Raw genomic sequence first — 22,136 nt, 5'->3', positions numbered from 1 at the left:
TACAGATCGAGGACGGCGTCTTCGTCTTCCTCGCCGGTAGTGACGGCAACCTCCTCTAGCCTAACGATCGGAGCGACCTGAGCTCCGGTGTCCTCGTCCTCGTTAGCTCCAGCTTCTTCAACGTCTCTGTGCTCGTGCTCGGGTTCGTTGGTCGCCATAGTAATAAAATACACATATGATTTGGAGCGGCTCTCAATCTCACCAATCATGTTTGCGCTGAATGCAGGAGACGAGACTCCGTTCTGATTGATCTTGTTGCGACTCTCTCTTCGTGAGGGCACGATACAGCTCCACAACTTCTGGAGCACGACGCACGGACCTTTTGCCAAGTGTTGTCTTTGATGGAAGTGGCGGAGGCGGCGGCGGCTTTATTGCTGTAGATTGTTCTTTGACCGTTGGCTTCAGGTTTGGATTCTTTCCCTCATGACTCTTTATGTTGGATTTGATACTCTCTGGCGCTTTCAGATTAGATGCGTCTGTGTTGCCACCATCATATGAGCTCTGCAACTTTTTCCATAACATTGATTTCCTCTCATTGTCAGAAGCTTGAAGCTCCTTCACCAGACGCATAAGATCCGAATCATCCTCCCCATTTGGTAACATATCTACCCCTGTTTTCCCTAGTAGATGTGGGATTGGGTTAGTTTTTCTTTAGGGGAATTTTTCTCCTTTATATCACTTGCTTTTCTGTTACGTCTCAAGGAAGTTATATATATTCACCTAATCCTTTGATGTTCACTTTTGCGTGTGGTTAATTGCAAATTACAAGTACAGTCACAGAATAAGAGTAGGCTCATGTGTGACCCCTTCTTTTCTAGTGAGCCGTATTAAAATTTGGACCTACATACACACTGTCCATTAAGTTAGTGACTAAGGTCATCACTTGAATGATTATGTTCAGGAATAGCTATGCTTTGATGCGCATCGGATGTCTCATTTCTTATATTAATTTTACTCCTTTTCTAAATTGCAGACTAAGTTAAAAGATCCTCTGGCCCGCAAATAAGTTAGAGGTAAGCAAATACTTTACTTAGCCTTCCTAATCACATAAGAAGTAAAGATAATTTATTATACTGAAGCTTCATTAACTTTAAGTTAGTAAGGATTGAACCATTAGGTACGTTAATGGCTTGCCTCTCAAGTAATAGTCATCCCTCACCCACTCTAAATCCACCTCGTACGTCCACGTATGAGTGTGGCTGGAATCCCTTTCTCTGTAAAATAGTTTTCGCTCTAAATCCTCTAACTTTATAAACTGATTTCACTCGTTTATTTATTTCACATTTTCATAACAAAATTATAAATTGGAGTCACAAGATGGTGTACTGAAGTATTAAACATGAGTTCACGAAAAAAAAAACACACACACAAAGGAAACATGAATCACCTCTAAAGGCATTTATTGTGGCTTTGTGAATTTTTGAGATTCTCTGCCTCTGAAGCAAAGGTAAAGTTGAAAATAACATGGTACCATTTAGTAGTTTTCTCCTGCTTTTGTTTTCTTGCTTTCATCATTTATTCATCTCCACTCTATTCATAGATAGTACTTGAATCAAATAAAATGTATATTCCCTTTCTTTATTCAAATTTACAGAAATGTATGTCCTGGAAGGGGTAGTTAAAAATAAACAGTGTCAGTGGAGTTTTGTTTGATCAGCGACTCCACACACTATTGTTTATGATGATCTCTATAAGTAACATAAAAAATGGTGGAATAACAAAGTTTATTTAGATTTAAATGATAACATCTAACCCATGGTGATGTAGCTATTACACGAGAACTAGTTGCTCAAGTAGGTGACTGTCAAGATCATTTGTTTTTGTCTGGAAAAAGAAAAATTAATGGAGTTTAGCTTTAATAATTCATGAAATTCTAGAAGTTGTCATTAAAAAAAAACTAGTTATGCAGTCTTTTTAGACTTTTGTAAAGTTGTAAACATGTCTAATTCCTTGGAAATCTTACTGGGTGCCGGTCTGCATCATGTCGTAAGATTTCAAAATCGTCATCTTCCATGAGATAGTTTCTTCTCAACACTATACTTTAGTACTTTTTAATTCTTAATAAAGTAGAGTAAATTACGCAATAATTTATTTCAAACAACTATGCTAAACTTCAGATCTCTTGAGTACGCATAACAATTTTTTTTTTTTTTTTTTGACAACAGAGGAAACTACTCTAAGAGGAAACCATCGGTTCAGGTAGCCAAACCGGTGGTGTTGAATCAGTATGCAAAACAATTAAGTAACAGAAAAACTTTCTTTAATCACATTAAAAATAAAAATAGTAATGTCATCTGAATAAACTACTTATCAAAACTAGGACATATATTTATTTCCACACATAATTGCTACTTGTAGAAGTATTTTCAGTTAAATTTTTTTTTTGAATATTGTTTAACGTTTTCCCGCACTAATCTTCATTGTTATGGTCTCTGTCCAGCCATGGATCGATCCCAGCAAAACACACACGCGAAACTCATGACACGTGACATCCACCGCCTGACACCATCACCGACAGAAGCCAACTGTTTCTCGCTGGGTGCTATCTCGTGGGTCTCACGCGTAGAGACAGTGGGCACGATCGTCTCTCGCGACATGGCCGAGAAGTTCCTCAAGTTCAGCGTTGACGATGGCACTGGCTGCGTCACGTGCATCATGTGGCTCAACCAACTCACTTCTCCTTACTTCCACCGGTTCGACTCATCGACGATTCTTCTGCACTCAAGGGTCGCTCGTAGACAAGCAAGAGACATCAGAATCGGAGCCGTAGCTCGCGTTCGTGGCCGCGTCGGCTTGTACAGAGGAGGTATGCAGATCACCGCGACTAATGTGGTAATCGAGAGAGACCCTAACGCTGAGATCTTGCACTGGTTGGAGTGTGTTAGGCTTAGTCGAAGCTGTTATCGAATTCAAAGTTAATTATGTAATTAAGAGAAAATGATTTCAACTGTAACTCGTGGTTTAAGTCTTATCATTCATCTCTGAGAATGTCTAGTTTCTTCGCCTGTGTTGAAATTGAAACTCGAACTGATAACCCCTTACTTAAGTTATAACTTTTGAACATTAGTATTTTCTATAGTCTATACTAAACATAAAAAACAAAAACTTACGAAAACATACCTTTAGTCACAAATTGAAATCTTATTAATTACTTGGTGTTATTGAAAAGAAGCTTAGATTGATTAATTTGCTTAACTATTGTGGAATTGTAAATCGAATGAAGGTTGAATCAAATATGTACACAGGACTATGGGAGTGTTATAACTGCAAGGATAGAGAGATAACATGAAGCTTTGTGTTAATTGCAACGAAAGCTAGAAATACAGGAGAGATAGCATGAAACTTTGTTCAAACAAATTTTAAAACTGTATACCTATTTATAGTATACGAACTGATAGTGACCTCTATGGTCTTGCCTAAGCACTTTCGTAGCCTTATTATCTGCGTATCATCAATGGCGGGTGTTGAAATAATTAACACTGCTATACATGATTGCAGAATCAACATATATTTATTAGTTAGAAAAAAAAGGATGAGTTTGTTTGGTCCCTAAACTTTGAAGTCTAATAGCACGAAGCTATCATGATATAGGTTAATTACATCCTACATCAAATATGCAATCAACTCACAATTTAATACTTATGTAAATCTATTACTCTTATTTTCCTATCTATTCTTTATATAGAAGCTTAAAATGATCAGAATCATAAAACATATTTTCACAAATACATTGGGAGCATGTGACCCTGACCCATATCCTCCAACGCTGCATGCGCCACTGGCATGTCTTGAATAAACTTTAAAGTATGGTGTCTGTTTTGCTTAAAATGTTATAAGTGGGTACTGGTCATTTCTTGAGTGTGTGTGGTGCATGTCTCATTTAGTATAGTTCCTAGTGGCCATAGTTGATCAGTTTTTTGGTGGAGATTGAGTCTTGTCTTTATCTCGAGTCTTCGCATCACTCATCATCACATGGTCCACGGATAAGGTTAATCCTCCAGTTGGGCCATGACTTTTCATATTTTGATATAGATTCCAAGGAGCTAAGCGATAATGTTTTTCTAATGGCTTATGAGTTATGAGATTATGCTTGTCTATATCTATATTTGTTATAAAAGTAATATAATAGTCTATCTTTATTTGTTATAAAAGTAATGGAAAAGTCTATCTTTATTCATAACATAGAAGTTTCTTATATAGGAGATTACACCGTTATAGATAAATAAAAAGATTACAAATCATAATCTTTTGGTTATGAGCCATCCACAATCTGGTTCATAACACTCCTCCTTGGATGCCATAACTATTTAGAGCTTGTAATGTACTTTAATGTTGCCTCATTAAAACCTTACCAGGAAAACCCAATTGGGATAAAACCATGGTGAAGGAAAAAAAGTACAACACACATTACTCTCCCTGATTTGGACATTACTGAAGGGACCTCTCCAATTTTCTGCAATCCGTGGGTGATGAAGATCTTGGGCAGAATATGCTTCGTCCTCGAACATGATAGTTGGTTCTTCTTTACCATCGGCCATGCCACAATCTGATCGAACATATTGAGTCATCGACCTCAAATACACACACACGAAATCTTGGATGATGTTGCTGTGATATGCGTGTACCACCATGTGTAAAACATAGCTTGTCTGAAAACAAATCAACAAAACCAAATAACCACTCTTTGGGCTGGTTAGTATAAAATAAACCAAAATCAAAGGCTTCTTCATCGTCATTCTTATAGACCAATCAGATCAGTGTCTAAAACAATACTTTTGCACTGTCCATCTCAGGACTAAATGAACTTCTTTATCATCCACCTTTGGACTGAATGGATCAGTGTCCAAAACAAGTGATCTCACACCCATGTACTAGATAATGGGTGAGACTGGTCCATATTAAATCTCTTGAGTACTCTTTTCTGTATATACTATTTGATGCACAAGGATTTCATTGTTAATGTACTCAAGCTGTAATCCCAAACAAAACTTTGTTTTCCAAGATCTTTCATCTCAAACTCTTTCTTGAGATATTCAACTGTTTGAGAAATTGTATCCAGAGGTTCCTAGGATATTCAGATCATATACTTTAATGATTATCAATATTGTTCTCGAGAACTTGCTGTACTTTCAGCTCAATACCATCTAGTACTTTCATTATCCAGTGGACCATATAAATATGCAGTCACTACATCAACTTGCTGCAAGTCTAATTTTCTCTCTTATATAGCCAAACTTATGAGAAATCTTAAAAGTAGTTGCATTTACCACATGAGAGTATATCTCCTCATAATCTATTACTGGTCTTTGTGAGAAGCCTTGTGCAACATTAGCTTTATATCTCACGATTTCTATTCCTCACAAGACCCATTTATATCCACTGGTTTTAACATCATATGGCGTCTTAATCATATGGCCAAATACACCTTTCTTCTTTAAACTAATTAACTCCACGTTTCCATTCAATTTGTTCTACGAGTGCACACTCTTATATTGACGTGGGTTCATGATCCTCGCTTATATTCATAAATTCAAGGGCTACCTTGTATCATCTTATGTCGACATTCCTTATGGTGTTCCATTATGTTCCAGACATTATATAATCGATTGAGATTCATTATTATCAGGACCTTTAATACTTTGCAGCTTGGCGTCCCAAGCTACATTGTTTGGTACCTGTACCTTAGAGACGGCCAGCCTTATCTCTATGTCTGGGATGGTTTCCTTGACCTCGGATTTGTTTTATCATTCTATGCACCTTTCTCTTTTGTTTCCGAGGATTCTTATCTTTTGGAACTTATTGGTCTATCTTGTATAAACTCTGTAGCAACTTGACTGTGTCTCTCTTGGACATCAATTTAGTTGGTGCTTTACAAGCTGGTTTATATATGACTTAGTCATTCTTTTTCGGGTCAGTAAATGTGTCTGGCATTTGATTAGCTAGCTTTGTAAATGTATAATCTTTGGACGTCTATTTCACATTCTTTAGTCTGAGGATCTTGCCAAGACAATGATGGTCGATGCCATTCTGTTTCTCTTACCAGCTTATTATTTTCTCCCCATAATGTTGGATAGTCGGATCCATTAAACTTTGCAATCCGTGTTCTTGGCCACTAAATAGATCACCCATATTTGGCTCAAGGTACTTCATTATTTGTGGGAGATTCATATCCAACATATCCCCATCCTCATCCTCTTCTAAGGATCCATCTTAGACGGCACATATATTTGTGGTGGCTTATCCAAATATCTCAAGATGTTATATGTCTGGCTCATGACCCGTAATAAATTTGAGATGAGAATATCTATGCTCACTTAATGGTCTGATGCTTATTAGTTAAGATGCAAGTTAATTCGTGTGTCCCCAAGCCTTGGACTGAGAGTTTGGACCTATGGGTAATGGCCAATACATATTTATAAAAGGATTCAGCCAAGCTATATATAGTATGGACATGTGTGGATTTGTCCTCACTGCCCCCTCATGGACATACTATAATCTTTAAGTGCTTTGGGACATCATGGCCTAATGAGTTTCCATTTTGTTCATGCTACACACGTGAGATTCTATGGGATAACTCTTTGTGCCCTGTCCAATATCAATTTCGCATCATGTTTTGGACCAGGATGGCCAATCTGGTCATACCATAAAGTGTATAATTTCGTGGGTAAACCATTCTGGTTACCATGACTATTGCCTCTATCATACTGATCTTGGCATAGTCTAGATCAATAGAGAATGCATGTATAGTTTTTTTTTTTTTTTTTTTTTTTTTATAGACAATCTGAAGTTTCATAATCCATAAGATCGTCCTTCTCATGATTGAAGTCGTTTTCATCATCTTGGTAAGTCATATGGGCTTCAGGATTCTTCCCTTTCAAGCTCTCTTAATAGAGGTCAACTAGATGCTTGGGAGTCCTACAAGTCTTAGCCCAATGATTGCTCATTCCACATCTATGGCACACGTATTTCTCTGATTTAGTCGAGTGTTGGGGTTTGAAAGAAGATCCACGGCCACGACCATGGCCTCGTCCAAATGAGCCACGGTCCTGTCCATGGTCTCGACCATTTCCTCGCCCGCGGCCAAAGGATCTTCGACTTCGGCCACGTCCGTTCGATTTATCTCGACCACGGCCATGCTGGCCGTTTCCTTGGACGTGGTTGGACTCTTTATTGTCCTCTGTAGCGTGTGCATCAGGTAGTGGAGCTGATCCAAGTGGTCTCATCTGACTGTTTCTCATTAGTAATTCATTGTTCTGCTCAGCGAGCAAGAGACAAGAAATAAGATTAGCATAGGTTTTAAAACCTTTCTCTCGGTACTGTTGTTGTAACAACACATTGCTTGCATGGAAAGTGGAAAATGTTTTCTCAAACATATCATGTTCCGTAATACTTTAACCACACAGTTTCATTTTAGAAACAATCTTAAACAGTACAGAGTTATATTCGTCCACAGAATTATAGTCTTGGATCCTCAGATTCGTCCAATCAAACCGAGCTTTTGGTAAGATCACCGTTCTCTGGTGATCATATCTCGATTTCAATTCATTCCAAAGATCTAGTGGATTCTCAATGGTTAGGTATTGATCCTTGAGACTCTCAGCTAGACGATGACGAATGATCAAGATGGCTCTATAACGATCCTTTTCATTGGCATTATTGTTCTCGGTGATACACTCACCGAGTCCCTTGTATTTCAGGATGATCTTAGCATCGAGCGCCCACTGAAGGTAATTGTCTCCAGATAGATTTAGGGCAGCGAAATCAAGGTTGTTGATTTTCGACATCTGAAGTTATAGATTAATATTTTTAGATCTTTTAGGAATAGTTTTTAATGTTTAAACGATTAGGGTTTTATGTTCAAACAATCAAACAAGCCTTCACAACCAAGATCTATGCCTCACGGCCAATGAGAAAGCCACACGGCCATGGATGCAAACTAGTTCGTTTTTATGCATTTAGTTTGTCATGTAATTTCAATCCTAACATGATTTGTTTCTATCAGTTCATGATGCAATCAAAACAAGCAAACCTATCGGCCAAGCAAAGATCAAGCCACACGGCTATTTGATTCAATTCAACACCATTCCTAGAATAAGTTCTAAGTGTAATTGCAATCAATCAATGTGATTAAGTTATGGTATAAATGCAACAAGGCCACACGGCCACGAGTATGATCAAGTCTAGAACAGTTTAACCTAATATGTAGTTTCAGATTTCGATTTTAAAAATAATCTAAACTAGGTCATTAGGGTTTTAGTTTAAACAAGCCAAACAATCAGATTCGAGTTTGAACAATCTTAACAATAGTTCTAGGTGATCAAATCAACCAATCAATGTTCAATTTCAAACAATCAAAATCGATTTTCAGAATTAGGGTTTTAGTGTTTTGATTTTATTAACAAGCAATTTCAATTTCAGGATGATCAAATTCAATCTCAATCAATCAATCAATCAATCAGTTTTAATTAATCAATAGTTTTCGAATTAGGGTTTAGGGATTTCCAAAATTTGATCTTAGATCAAAGGGAGTTGATTTGAGATTCAAAACCTTTAAGGTTCTGATTTTAATTGATCAATGGATCAATCTCGATTTTTAGGGTTTGGGGATCGAACTTATAGAGCTTCGATTTACTCACTTAGGGATTGATCTATTATCCTATGCCTTTCATCTTAGAGATTATATTTTAGGGTTTCATTCTTTACAATCAACCAAATTCGATTCATTATGTTCTTAGAATTTGAAATACCTTTAGTTTAGTTGTTTGTAGAAACCGGACCACCAAGAATGAACCTCGAGCTTAGACACGGTCGGGACGCGAGCTGGCTGGGACGCGAGCTGCTTCTATCGGATCGCGAGCGGCTCTGATACGAACGGGAGCTGTTGCTGTCGGATCGCGAGCTGTCCTTGATGTATGATGGAGCTGAGTTCGTCTAGGATCAGGAACGCCTTGGGGCTGGAGCTGATCAGGTGGACACGAGCTGGAACGGAGCCGCGAACGGATTAGGGTTCGTCGGTATTGTCGGGTTCGGATTAGGGTTCCAAAGCAAATCTGCGCCCACTGTATCTGTGCGTGAGGGCGCGTTGGTGGTCAGATCGACAAGCGGTTTGCACTGACTGATTCGTCTCGGCCAGGGATTCGATTTGATATCTTGATCGTTTTCTGGGTCCTCACGGTTTGGGAGAAAGGCCACTTCGAAGTTCCGAGGCAGATTCCTTTTCATTTAGGGTTTTAGGGTTTTAGCGATTTGGTTTTAGGCTCAGAGTGTTAGAGGCTATCGTGCTGATAACGTGTTGTAAAATTAAGGATTTAGAACTGTAAGTTTCTGTATATTATTAATGAATAAGTGTTCCCTTTATATAGGGGTTACAAGAGAGATAAATGGAAATACAATAATAGGAAATATTACAAATCATAAACATAAACGAATTAGAAAATAGGCAAGTTGTAGCCGCCTTTTTCTCCACTCCAAGTCTCGCGGCCGCCTCTCTCTCTCTAGGGTTGGGCCGCCTCTCTCTCTAAGTGTATGGTATGGACCGAGTCGGTTATAAACATCCACCAATTGATTTATAACAATACTATTATTTATGAAGTGATTTTGCTGATTTGTCACATTCTCCATGATTTTAGCTAATTTGCTTATTTGTCATATTCTTATTAGTTTTAGATAAATCATCAATTTATTAATTTAAGATAATATAAATATTTCAAACTTTCTAATTAATTTATTAATTAACAATATAAATATTTCGAAAATTTCTAATTACAATTATGATTATATTATTTAACTTTCACATAAGATTCTTAAGTTTGGAAAAGCTACATCTTTTCCTAAGGGCAAAGCTACATCTTTTCATAATAATAAATGGAAACATTCCTAAGCTCGATATGTTTTCATTTTTTTCTTAACCCATCAAACTTCAATTTAATAGTTAACTTGCTTCTCAAGTTAATTGGAATTATCCAAAACCAAGTAGACCACTGCCTAAACTTTACATATATCAAGTTCAGACTAAATCAAGAATAAACCGGCTAACACCGATAAACACAACCAGCCGACCGCACACACTGCCCCTCGAAGGTTCATGCTACCGCTTGAACGATGAAAATGCGCTCTGGCCGGATAAATCACCCTGCCCCGCCACGTGATCGGCTTCGACCTCCACCTCCTCCTCCCCTGCTGCCACTGCCGCTGCCATCCTCCACCAAATGCTTTTTTGATAACGACAGCTAGCTCACGAGTCTTTCCTTCAAACCCAACAGCATCCGTCTCTGAGGGATTAAGAGGAATATTCTCGTGGTTCGTATCAACTGAGGGAGGTCGTGAGCTCACGAAAAGCAAATTGTGTTGAAGATAAAAGATGAAGAGAATATACAAAACCGAAGATGTTCTTCTGAAAGCCATTTTTTGTTGGTTTTGTTTTGGTTTCTGTGTCTTCTAGCATTTTTCCTTTTGCTTTCTATTTATATAAATTGCCGTTTCGTCGTAGTTTCAGTGTCAGAAGCTGCTCCTAAACTTCTAATATACATTTAAATTTTCAATATATATATATATATATGAACCACTTTGATTTTTAAATATTGATGGATTATAAACCATAGTATAAATAAACACATGAATGGAAAGTGACGTTATTTTTTTAAATAAAGGTTAAATTTTTGGGTGTAATATTTTGTCTGTCGACTGCATATAAAATTTAGATAGGAGAGAAGAAAAATGAGATGAGAAAAGTTTGACTCCTTGGCACGACAGTGTTTATATATGGGTGAATTTGCCAAATAGCTAAGTTTGGGAAAATAATTAAGTGCAGGTAACCGATTTTGACATAATTAGGTAACTAACAATTGTGTCTCTTTTGATCCGGTTTTAACCATTTCTCGTACAAGTAACAGGTGAAAGGGAAGAAGGTGAACTTACGTAGACAAAGAAAAATATGGCTAGTATTATCTATATAAATAAAAGAGACTTTTTTCTCTTCTTGGGGCATTTACTTCCACGTGGCACACCTTCTTTAATTTTATAAGCGACTTTCCCATTAGATTTTTATCGTGGACTGCAACTTCTGAGCTACTAAATATTGTGACTTTTACGAGGCCTACATATTTTAGGGTTTGTTTTATTCTCGCTGGTGGCGCTTTAGACACAATTGTCGACGTTCGTATCTGATTCCGCCACGAGATTATATCCTCTCTAACTCTGTTTTGGTTGTATCCCCTGTTCCGAGAAAGATCTATCAAATCGAATTTGCTATCATGGCTACTGTTGCTTCATCTTCGTACGTATATGTTTATCGATCTCTTTGTTTTCTATTGTTTGTGTTATTGTATCTCGAATCGACCTTCGTTATCTCTCAGTGATGTAATTGGATTTGTTTAATATTGCGTAGATTTGTGTTTGAGAAAGTTCCCAAATGAAATTGAAACCTTTTTAAAGCAATGGACACAGTTGGTCGGAATTTGAAACTGTTGGAAGTAATGAACAAGTCTGATTAGGACCTTGGGTTATATAGTTTGGATTTGAAGCAGAGTATTCATCTCTCATTAAGTTGTTTGGTTGGCCAGGGTGATATACAGTCAAATGGGGTCACTTACATCAACGCATACCTGTAATGCTGGCAGTCTTCTCTCTTGCCTTCATTGTATAGTCAACGTAAGTAAATTATTTATCTTTTAAGTCGTACACATAATTGTATTGCTGTACTTTTGATTGAAATGGTGATTTTATAGGTCTTTAAACATTAGTGTGAGGAGTTAGAGGAAGAATCCCCAAGGTTTATTTTGTTGTAGTGGTATGTTACTTCTGCCACACCTCTTATACTATACTGTATTAAGAAAGTTTTTCTATTATTTGATGTTCAAATTTATTTATGGTGATGGCAATATGCATTACTTTATGGTGATCGCAGTATGCATTACTTGATGAGATGACTGATTTTGGGTACCTTCAGTATATGGAAGCAAGAAGCCTCAATGAATTCATCAAGACTGATGCATACGAATGGAAGTTACAAAGAGACCTCCTATGGCTGACACAAGTTCTTTCCTGAAGGAGAGAAGTGATATAGTATGAGAAGAACGAAGGATAAAAGAAAGAAGCAAGCAGAAATGAAAAAAAGAAGGGAATCACACGAGAAAAACGGTGTGTTTAGTGCCATGGTACTGAACGATGTCCAGTAGGGAAGATACTATACAGAAGAGATTGAAGAAGCTACTGACATATTAACGAGCAACAGAAAAGTAGGAAAAGACTGATACATGCCAGACTATAAAGGCACACTTGATCACGCCCCTCTTGCCATTAAAGTCTTAAGATCTGATGCTGCTCAAGAAAAGAAGCAATTTCAATACGAGGTGGAGGTTCTAAGTTTCATAAGACATCATCTTACGGTTCTTCGCCTTCGTGCATGTCCTTAATATAATATGGGTACTTGGTTTGTGAGTTAATGGAAAATGGGAGCTTAGAGGATAGACTATTTCTAAAAAAAACATTTACGTGACATACACAAAGCAACTACAGGTTTAGCTTATCCTGTCTCTTTTTTACTCATTTGGAGCGCAAGATTAGTCAATTGACTTATCATAGCTTTATGGTCATTGGATTCATTAATGGTTTTCTTTATTTTTGTCCGCATAAGATCTGAGAGTGTGTCAATGCTTCAGATTTTGACTTCTAATTATCCTTAATTCATTTGTTCAAAATCTCATAAGAAGTTAAAGAGGTATGTTCACTAAGGTTCAACAAATATGTTCTCAAGGTCTGGTTTATGATACAAAAAAAAATTGAACCAGTTATCCAAGAGTTCACAGAGAAGGTCAAACTGGCAAAAACTTTGTGGTTATATACATTTAGCTTATTGAAAAAGCAATCAATACGACATGAGTGAAGGCAAAGATTGTACAAGGAATGAAGTGGTGCTGAATTGAAATATTGCAAAGGTCTTGCATAAATTATTACATTTGCTTCTTGATCGTACCTATCAATGCGAATGGTTACATATGGTCACTTTTGACATCCTCTTTGTTTTTTTTTGTGAACCTGTTCGAAGGCATATACACACGTAAATATGTTTTCATTGTATATATGATCATACAAACATTTGTTATTTATTAAACTGATCAATGTTTTAACATCACAGGATCCACGTGCTCTGGGAGCATAATATCAGAGAATTAAGAAAATGCAAGTAGTATCAGTGCATGTCTCGACCTCCGTGCAAATGATAAAAATTAATCCAGAGCGAATGCTAGAGGTTTGTCTTTTACTCCGACTCAATCTTCTTGCGAAGAATATGAAAATATGAACACCACATTTTAGTGAATCTTTTTCTAAATTTTCTTATAATATTAATAGGATTAGATAACTTAATCCCATCTAATATACTATAGCTGAAAAAAAATCACGGTCAGTTCAATGAAAATCACAGTCTAACTAGGTGTTTTCCTGCACCATGTACAGTGAAATGTTTTTTAAATCTAACTTATATTTAAAAATAAATTTTATTAAATATTATAGATTTTACTATTTTCTTACTAATATTTAATATATATTTGATATATATTAAATCAATTTGTATAAAACTAATAAAATAATATAAAATTGTATAATTATCAAATATTTAACCTAAACAATATTATAAAATTTGTAGATATATAAGACTAATAATCTTACGATTAGATATTTAAATTTTAAAAAAATTGTAGAAATTTTTGAAAACTTTAGTAATACAAATTGTATAAGTATACAAAATAATAGTATTTCGAAATCTGAAATGTTATATATGAATATATTTATTTTATAGATGATGTATGAGCTATTACCATATTTTAAAAAAAGTTTACCAAAAATAAATATCAATATTTAATGTAATATATGAATTATTACCATATTCTAATAAGTTTGCCAAAATATAAATCAACATTAAATGAAATTATTCATGTCATATTTTTCCGGAAGCCATGTCATCAATTTCAGTAGTCATGTCATATTTGTTTTGTGAAATTGATTGTAGAAAAGACATGTGGCAAAATCACTTCGCAAATATAGTCTAGGGGATTTGTTTGTTACAATCTATTATGTAATTTATGAAAACCCCTTTTCAAAAAAAAACTATTATGTAATTTGATGTTTTTGGCCCATTTAAATATTTTTTATTTACGAAGTTCTTTAATTTACTATTTGTGACCTGTAAAAGTTGGAAAATGTGGAATGTAAAAATAGTCGGCGGATAAAATTATACTCCCTCTGTTTTATTATAAGTGTCGTTTTAGGTTTCGGCACACGGATTAAGGAAACAATTAATTTTGTACATTTCCTATAAAAAAAATACTATTACCTATACACCTAACCATATTTCAACCAATAGAAAAATAAATTTTGCATAAAATTAATAAATTTTGCATTGAAAATCGAAAACGACACTTATTTTGTAACGAAAAAAATTCTCTAAAACGACACTTAATATGAAACGGAGGGAGTATGTATTAACATCTATTTTTGTCATGTATTTTCTTTTTAAAAAGTTAAAACTCTTCAAAAATTAATTTCGTCGTGCTGTTATTCTCCTCTGAAAAACGAGAGTTAAGCAAACAATTTATATTTGAACAAAACAAAGCGAGAGCTGAGACCTGTTAGAAACATAGCAAAATAATGCTCCAACAAATCACAGTCTACAAAGCAAATCAAATTTCATAATAAGTCGTCATAACAACAGAACCCCTTAGCTAGCTGCCACGAGAAAGACCTAGACAACATAAACTGATATACATGCAGATTTGAAGATCTGTTGCTTTCATATAAAAATCTCTACAGACGTATTAACGTCGTACACATCAGTTTTCTTTAACACCTCTTTTAATAAAATTCATACCTCGAATAACTATTAGCTACAAACGCATCAAAATAATATATAGTGGATCCATAATTTTTTCGCACCTGGACATGAATCAAAATTCAATTACTGCTCATAACACTAACATATCTCCATAAAGTAAAAACACCAAACACAAGAACTCAACCTCTCTTGGAAACAAAAGCCCAAATCAAAGTATCCCAAACTAAAGTCAAAACGGGTGATCAACACATAGCTTGCTCCATTAACAATTAGAAACAACTGCCGTAACTGTTTCCAAAGAAAGAAAAATATAAAGTAGGAACAGACGCCAATATTCAAACCATATTGTTACCAACCAACTGACTATTCATTATATATTTCCGAGTAGAAGCAATTTATTCAAACAATAGCAGCAATTTATTCAAAAGTCATTTTGATCTCGAACAAAACATATGAACCCGGCGCGTAGCGTCGGAATACCACTAGTAACAAATAATATATGGTCAGGAGTGGAGAAAAAAGAAACATCCACGTTATATATTTATTGACCACATATGTATGTACTGAATGTTATATTCCATATCACACGAAGTAGTACAGAAGGACTAAAACCACATCCATAATCCTTAAATACTAAACACTATCCCAACTAGTAAATATTGAATCATAAATCATAATCCAAATATAAACTATAATCAGGTGACTGAATGACACTAAAATGAATAGATAAAATATAAGACTTTTCAATAAAGAATGCATTCCATATTAAGCCAATACACAACTTTTAAATACTAAACACAAACCAAACTTTAAAATACTAAACCCAAATATAAACCTTAATTATCAACCCTAAACTCAATTATCAAAATATGAAAATAGTATAATATTAAACTAAATCCAGGCCTAACTTTTAAATAGTGTAGGGCTCTAACCCAACACACAACTTCTAAACCCTAAACTGCTATCACTAAACCCAAACCTCAACTTATTTTTTTTCAAATACTAAACCCTAAATCCTAATTACTAAATCCTAAACCCAAATAGAATGGAACAAAATACATAGTATAATACATATTGGGGAACAAAATAGAACACTATTTATTAATCGAGAAATGGAACGATAATGATAGGGTCACTAAACTCAAACCTCAACCCTACCTTCCAAATACTAAACCCTAAATCTTAATCATTAAACCCTAAACCCAAGTATAAACCCTAAACCCAAATAGAATGGAACAAAATACCATATTTCTCAAATGTTGATACGGCTATGCCTTCATGGAAGGTGGTAATGTTTGCTTCAATGTCAATCACAATCATACATAAACTAAACACAATCAACTAATCTTTAAACCCAATCAACTAATCACTAATCAATAAATAGAATAGTACAAACTGATGAAATGATGAAATGTTTATGATTGCATGTAAGAAGTTAATACTGATCTCAACCCAACTACCAACTACTAATACTAAACTTTAAACTCTAAATCCTAATTACTAAACCCTAAACCTAAAAAATAGATTAAGTTAAACCCTAATCAAGGAAATATAAACCCAAATAGAATGTATATAATATGGTTTACTATACCCAAACCTTTACTTAGTAAATCTAAACCATAGGCCGGAACCTATAAACCCAAATACAATCTATAAATTGTTTTCCAATATTAAACACTTGAAAGCACATTTACTTGGTTAGCATGATGCATATCTTATATTCCATATAGTCTAAGTAGTATAGTAAACGAATGTTCCAAATAATCAAATTTGTCCAACACTCGAAAAAAGAATTTCATATTACAATCAATCACACAAAATGACAAAGAAGAGACCTGTCAAATTTAAAAACATGACATATTATTACATTTTAGGGAGTAGTATAGAAATATGTCTCAAATAGTATGGTAACCGTACATAGGTAGCTATACTTAAGAATATATACTATACTATTCATTTCACCGAATACAGTATAGACGGCGAGTTCATCTTCTTCAATTCTTATTTTTTAGACAGGCTGATACACATACATTTCGTTCACCGTCATTATTCTTCACCACCATATAGAGATCGTCTTCATCTCCTCTCTTTTTCACGACACGACGATGCTTTTACCGACTCGCCGTCGCTGTTCTTCACCACTGGGTCTGTAAAACAAAAAAAGAAACGAAAACAGAGTATGGAAAAAAAGCATGATTGTGAGAATCAATTGATTTAAGAAAAAAAATGGAAAAAAAAATGAAAGAGTTGTTATGTGCTCACCGTCTACGCTTTCATCGTTGTATGTTCTTCACCACTGGATCTGTAAAACAAAATTAGAAACAAAAACAGAGTATGAAAACAAAAGCATGATTGTGAGAATCAATTGATTTAAGAAAAAAATGAAAAGAAATGAAAGAGTTGTTGTGTGTGCTCACCGTCTATGACTTCATCGTTGTCTCTTCTTTTGAATAATTGATTGTTCTTTTGGTGAGAAGAAATTCAATTCAAAAAGATGTGTGAGTAATGAAAGACCACGTTTTACTTTTACAGTTACAAATTATTAGTTAAATTTTGTTTTCTTTGTGCAGGTTTCACCGGTTGTATACAAGGGTATAATGGCATTATTATACAAAAGACACAATACATATTTGCAAGCTAGGTCTTTTTGTCATATAATGAATTATAATTTGTTTGATGGTTATACAGCCTAATTCCCCTTTATATATTTTGAAGTATATTAGGACAAAAATTGTCATAGTGTATAGTTTGATTAATTACATTATACATCATGTGTGCAGTGTGCAGTCAAATCCCACATTACAACACTCTTTTTTTTTTTTTTTTTACGTCATCCCACATTACAACACTCTCCATATCACTTACCGTTTGTTTAAGAGAAATTGGAGCCTATAACAACGAAAAAAACGGTAATTGGCAGAGTAGCTATTTTACTTAATACACCAATACACCATGCATCTTTTATATAATAATACTAATGTGCCCTCTTACACAACCGGTAAAACGTGTAAACAAAAAAACTAAAATAATAATACTTACCTAACACACATACATCGTGGCCTTTGGAGAATCACATACTGAGTTGTTTCTTCCCCATTTTTGATCCACGGTAACCACCAAAACCATTTTTGGAGTAGATTTGCCTAGGAGATGCCCATCTGCAATGACTTGCTTGGCTATTGACGGAAAGCTTTGCGCATCTGAAATCTATGGAGTCGCCGACAACGTAAACGGCACCGCCGCGAGGTTCGTCAACTCTTTCTTCAATCGCCTTAATCTCTTCGGTTTACGAGGCGGTTACATGTACTATTCCCATGGATGTCGTCAGTTACACATATCTTTTTTGCTGTGAATGTTCTTGAATCGATCGGAGAAGATGAACAGTTTTTATAACTTTGTATTATATACTATTTTATGCGTATGGAATAGAAATGTAAAACAATATGTATTATGAATGTTTTATTCATGTTATGTAATGTGAAATAGTATGTTACTATACTTATTAATAAAAAAGTGTTATTTTGTTCACCAATATGTACTATACTATGTATTTTGTTCCATTCTATTTGGGTTTAGGGTTTATACTTGGGTTTAGGGTTTAGTGATTAAGATTTAGGGTTTAGTATTTGGAAGGTATGGTTGAGGTTTGATAGTGCCCCTATCGTGTATCGTTCCATTTGATGATTAACAAAGAAAGTGGTATTTTGTTCACCAATATGTACTATACTATGCATTTTGTTCTATTCTATTTGGGTTTAGGATTTATATTTGGGTTTAGGGTTTATATTTAGGTAAGAGTTTAGTGATTAGAGTTTAGAATTTAGTATTTATAAGATGAGAGAGTATGGTTAGGGTCAACATTAACTTTTTTTGTGCAATCATAAACATTCCATAAATTCACTAATATGTGCTATGTTATTTTTTGTATTCCATTCTATATGGATGTTTGGTTTATATTTGAGTTTATGGTTTATATTTGGATTTATGGTAAACTGATTAGAATTTAGGGCTTAATGGACGTGGTAAGATTGAGATTTGGATATGTTTAGTATTAATGAGTTGTAGGTGGAATTATAATCTTATACTACTTCGTTGATATGGAATAAAACACTCATGCATATGTATGTAGTCAACAAAAATATACGTGGATGGTTCCTCTTTCTTTTATTTAGAATAGTTTTAAAGTGTTCTTGACCTTATATTCTATTGGCCACGTTATTCACTCCAACACAATTACCTGATACCTACAAAGAAAAAAGACATAACCGAACCCTTTAAGGCATAAATGTCAAAAATTATATTATGTCAAAATCAATGACATTCACCTAATTTGTATTAAAAACATGGCTAGTTCACAAATAAGCAATTTGTTTAATATATGTTCCTTTTTATTCTTTACGTAGAAACTTAAATGATCCTTATTTTAAAACATTTTTCACAAATACATTGGAAATCTGTACGTAAACATGTGACATGTATGGTTGAAATTTTAATTAATATATAATGGCAAACTAAATAAAAATGGAGAGATGATAATTATATTTACTATTGTTTGAGATATAGTAAATTTCTGTATGTATTTTACTTTATTTGACCAGTAACAAAAGGAAATAAAATAAAATTAAAATTTTCAGTAAATAATACTCCATCCGTTCCAGAATATAAGATGTTTAAAAGAAATTTTATGTTTCAATATGTAAGATATTTTTCGTATTTCTAGATAGCTTTAACTTTATCAAAATCTGTATACCCAATCAAATTTAATAGTTCTATTTTGTAATTGGTTGAATAGTTTTAATTTATAATTTTAATAATACTTTTTAGATAAAAAGTAATTTTTTTAATAAACGTGTTTTACTTAGAACATCTTATATTTAAGAACGGAGGAAGTATGAATTAATTTTTCTCCTTAATTATTTACTCTAAATGTGACATATGGTACGTATAGTCAAAGCCTTGGTGTTCAGAATGTTTAATTTCAGCTTTACGAAATTTCACAAATATACTTACTGAATATAATCTTATATATTAAAACAGAAGTCATGATTTTGTTCATGTGTGATTTTTTTTTTTGTATGGACCCTTCTCTATAAATTTTATCAAGTTTTACATAACTTAATCATCATATCTTTTAATATCTTTATCTTTTATTTAAAATACAAATAAATATTGTTTAAGATAATTCTAAGAAAATATTTTCAGAATCAGGATACAATTTATTTTCGAAAATTAATTAACTTTAATTTTAATTATCATAAAATATAATTAGAATTTCAAATTAAATTTATTTTTGATTGATGAACAAAAATTAAATCATATAAATATTTTAATTTTATTCTAATGATAATAACAATTTAAATTGATTAATTTTCAAAATACATTTGATAAAGATTTTAAAAGATTTTGTTAGAAAGAAATATCTTTTCTGTTTCAAATAAAAATATTTACTACAAAATTAGTTTGTATGTACAATATATTATAGTTTCTCTTTTAAAAATATTTTTTGTTGTTCTTAACAGTATCTCCAAACATTTCTTCTCTATTATGTAGGTCCAATTTAATTTAACTTCCATATATAAATTTCAAATTTAGAAATAAAACTAGAAATTATGTTGGTAAGTTCCATATATTCACTAAAGCTAATAATATAAAATCTTTGTAACTACTTTAATAATGATATAGTTTAATTTTAAATAGAATATTATTATATTGAACTAAATATGATCAATTCTATTTTACTTATAGTTATCGTTTATAAAATGAAAAATAAAAATTCTATTTTATTTTTATATATTTTATAATAATAATAATAAATCATGTTAAAATAAACTTTTATATTGAACTAAAAATGATAAATTATATTAAATTCATAAATTTATTTTCATAAATATAAATATTTATGTTAAAAATATAATATGATGACAGAACAGCTTAATATTCGCAAACTATATAATACATGTATAAAAAAATTTACATATCTTAAAATTTTGTATATACAATAATATATTATCTAAAATGAATAAACGTAAAAAATATTGCTAAAAAAAAATTCAGCTTTGAAGGACGGTGGGTCAGAATTTAGTATAGATTAAACACAAAACAATTTTCAGATATATTTTTTTATGCATATATTAAATTTTTCAGTAACTAAATGCAAACACAATAAGATAAATATATAATAAGAAGTGAAAAATGCATGTAACGATCTTAAACAATTGATTAATTATAACATATAAACTATGAAATTATTTTATTTGAAATAGTTATATAAATATTTATATATATGATTAACGTTAAAAATGTATACCACCGATGATCTAAAATAAATATCTATGTATATAAATTGAAAAAATAGATCAAGATCTAGTTTACACTTTACAAACCGTGCATACAGCATAGTAAACAACCGAAACACAACAACTGACCATTAGCCCCAATTGATGACAAACAAAAAAAGACCATTAGCTCCAATCGATGACAAAAAAAAAGACCATTAATCTCGGACCAAACCAGACCGGACTTCAACACATATCCAAATTAAAATGGTGAACCAATACATAAATCTTTCTAAGCCAATATTAAACTGACTAAAATTGATAAACCCAACCAACCGGCCGCACATACTGCCCTTCGAATATTCTGGCTGCCGCTTGAACGATGCAATCCACGAGTACCGTTGCGACCAGCATAACTCGAACCAAAACGTCCTCCGCCGTTTGACCAGCTTCGACCGCTTACACCTCCTCCTCCCACGCTGCTATCGCCGCCACCACCAGACCACCTCCTCCACTCGTGCTGCTACCACTGCTGCCCCCATCTCCTCCACTCGTGCTGCTACCGCCGCCTCCACCAGCTTTTCCACTGCCTCTTCGTTTGATAACGAAAGCTAACTCTCGAGCCTTTCCTTCAAACACATCAACAACTGGTTTTGACTCATTTAGATGAAGACTCTCTTTGTTCGTATCAAGTGAGGAAGACCGTGAGCTAACGGAAGTGAAATCGTGATGAAGATGAAAGATGAAGAGAATGTATAAAACCAACGGTGTTCTTCTCAAGCCCATCATCGTGTTTTTTGTTTTGTTTTATGTGTCGTACTCACATTTTCCCGTTTGCTATGCATATAAATAAATTATATATCTAAACTATTAAAACTGAATCTCTACTATGATTCTACCTATAATTTATAGAATTATTTACAAGAGAATTTCATTATCTAACTTGAATTTTTTAATTAATTCGCTTACTATATTTATAACCTATCATTTTTAAAATATTTTTTATCCGTAATTAATTCGCTTGCCATATT

At 33.6% G+C, this 22,136-nt stretch overlaps 2 protein-coding genes and 1 pseudogene across 7 annotated transcripts in view; 1 reads left to right on the top strand and 2 right to left on the bottom strand.

Moving 5' to 3' along the window:
* LOC125575496 (ran-binding protein 1 homolog a-like) overlaps positions 1 to 22,136 on the bottom strand; it is a 33,334-nt gene that overhangs the window by 1,644 nt on the left and 9,554 nt on the right. The window contains exon 2 of one of the 2 annotated variants that reach the window (XM_048771927.1): positions 4 to 98. In XM_048771927.1, the coding sequence (XP_048627884.1) occupies positions 4 to 98 (95 nt within the window). Of the gene's footprint in view, positions 1 to 3; positions 240 to 22,136 lie in introns of those variants that run through there. The other variant, XM_048771925.1, reaches the window with a different exon arrangement.
* On the top strand, positions 227 to 3,069 carry LOC111208656 (CST complex subunit STN1). Of its 5 annotated transcripts, XM_048771930.1 has the most exons (5): positions 227 to 405; positions 543 to 596; positions 974 to 1,013; positions 2,166 to 2,199; positions 2,441 to 3,069. In XM_048771930.1, exon 5 carries the CDS (start codon positions 2,443 to 2,445, stop codon positions 2,917 to 2,919), a length of 477 nt encoding a protein of 158 aa, XP_048627887.1. In that variant the 5' UTR covers positions 227 to 405; positions 543 to 596; positions 974 to 1,013; positions 2,166 to 2,199; positions 2,441 to 2,442; the 3' UTR covers positions 2,920 to 3,069. The 5 variants fall into 5 exon arrangements, with proteins under 5 accessions (XP_048627887.1, XP_048627885.1, XP_022563646.2 ...); XM_048771928.1 differs by lacking the exon at positions 2,166 to 2,199; XM_022707925.2 differs by lacking the exons at positions 227 to 405; positions 2,166 to 2,199 and having other exon boundaries at positions 461 to 596.
* LOC125596930 lies at positions 9,991 to 10,404 on the bottom strand (annotated as a pseudogene).

The sequence above is a fragment of the Brassica napus genome, unplaced genomic scaffold (genome assembly GCF_020379485.1).
Source record: "Brassica napus cultivar Da-Ae unplaced genomic scaffold, Da-Ae ScsIHWf_1333;HRSCAF=1903, whole genome shotgun sequence".
NCBI lineage: Eukaryota > Viridiplantae > Streptophyta > Magnoliopsida > Brassicales > Brassicaceae > Brassica > Brassica napus.
Note: the sequence above shows the minus strand (reverse complement) of the source record. Positions and strands in the feature narration are given on the sequence as shown.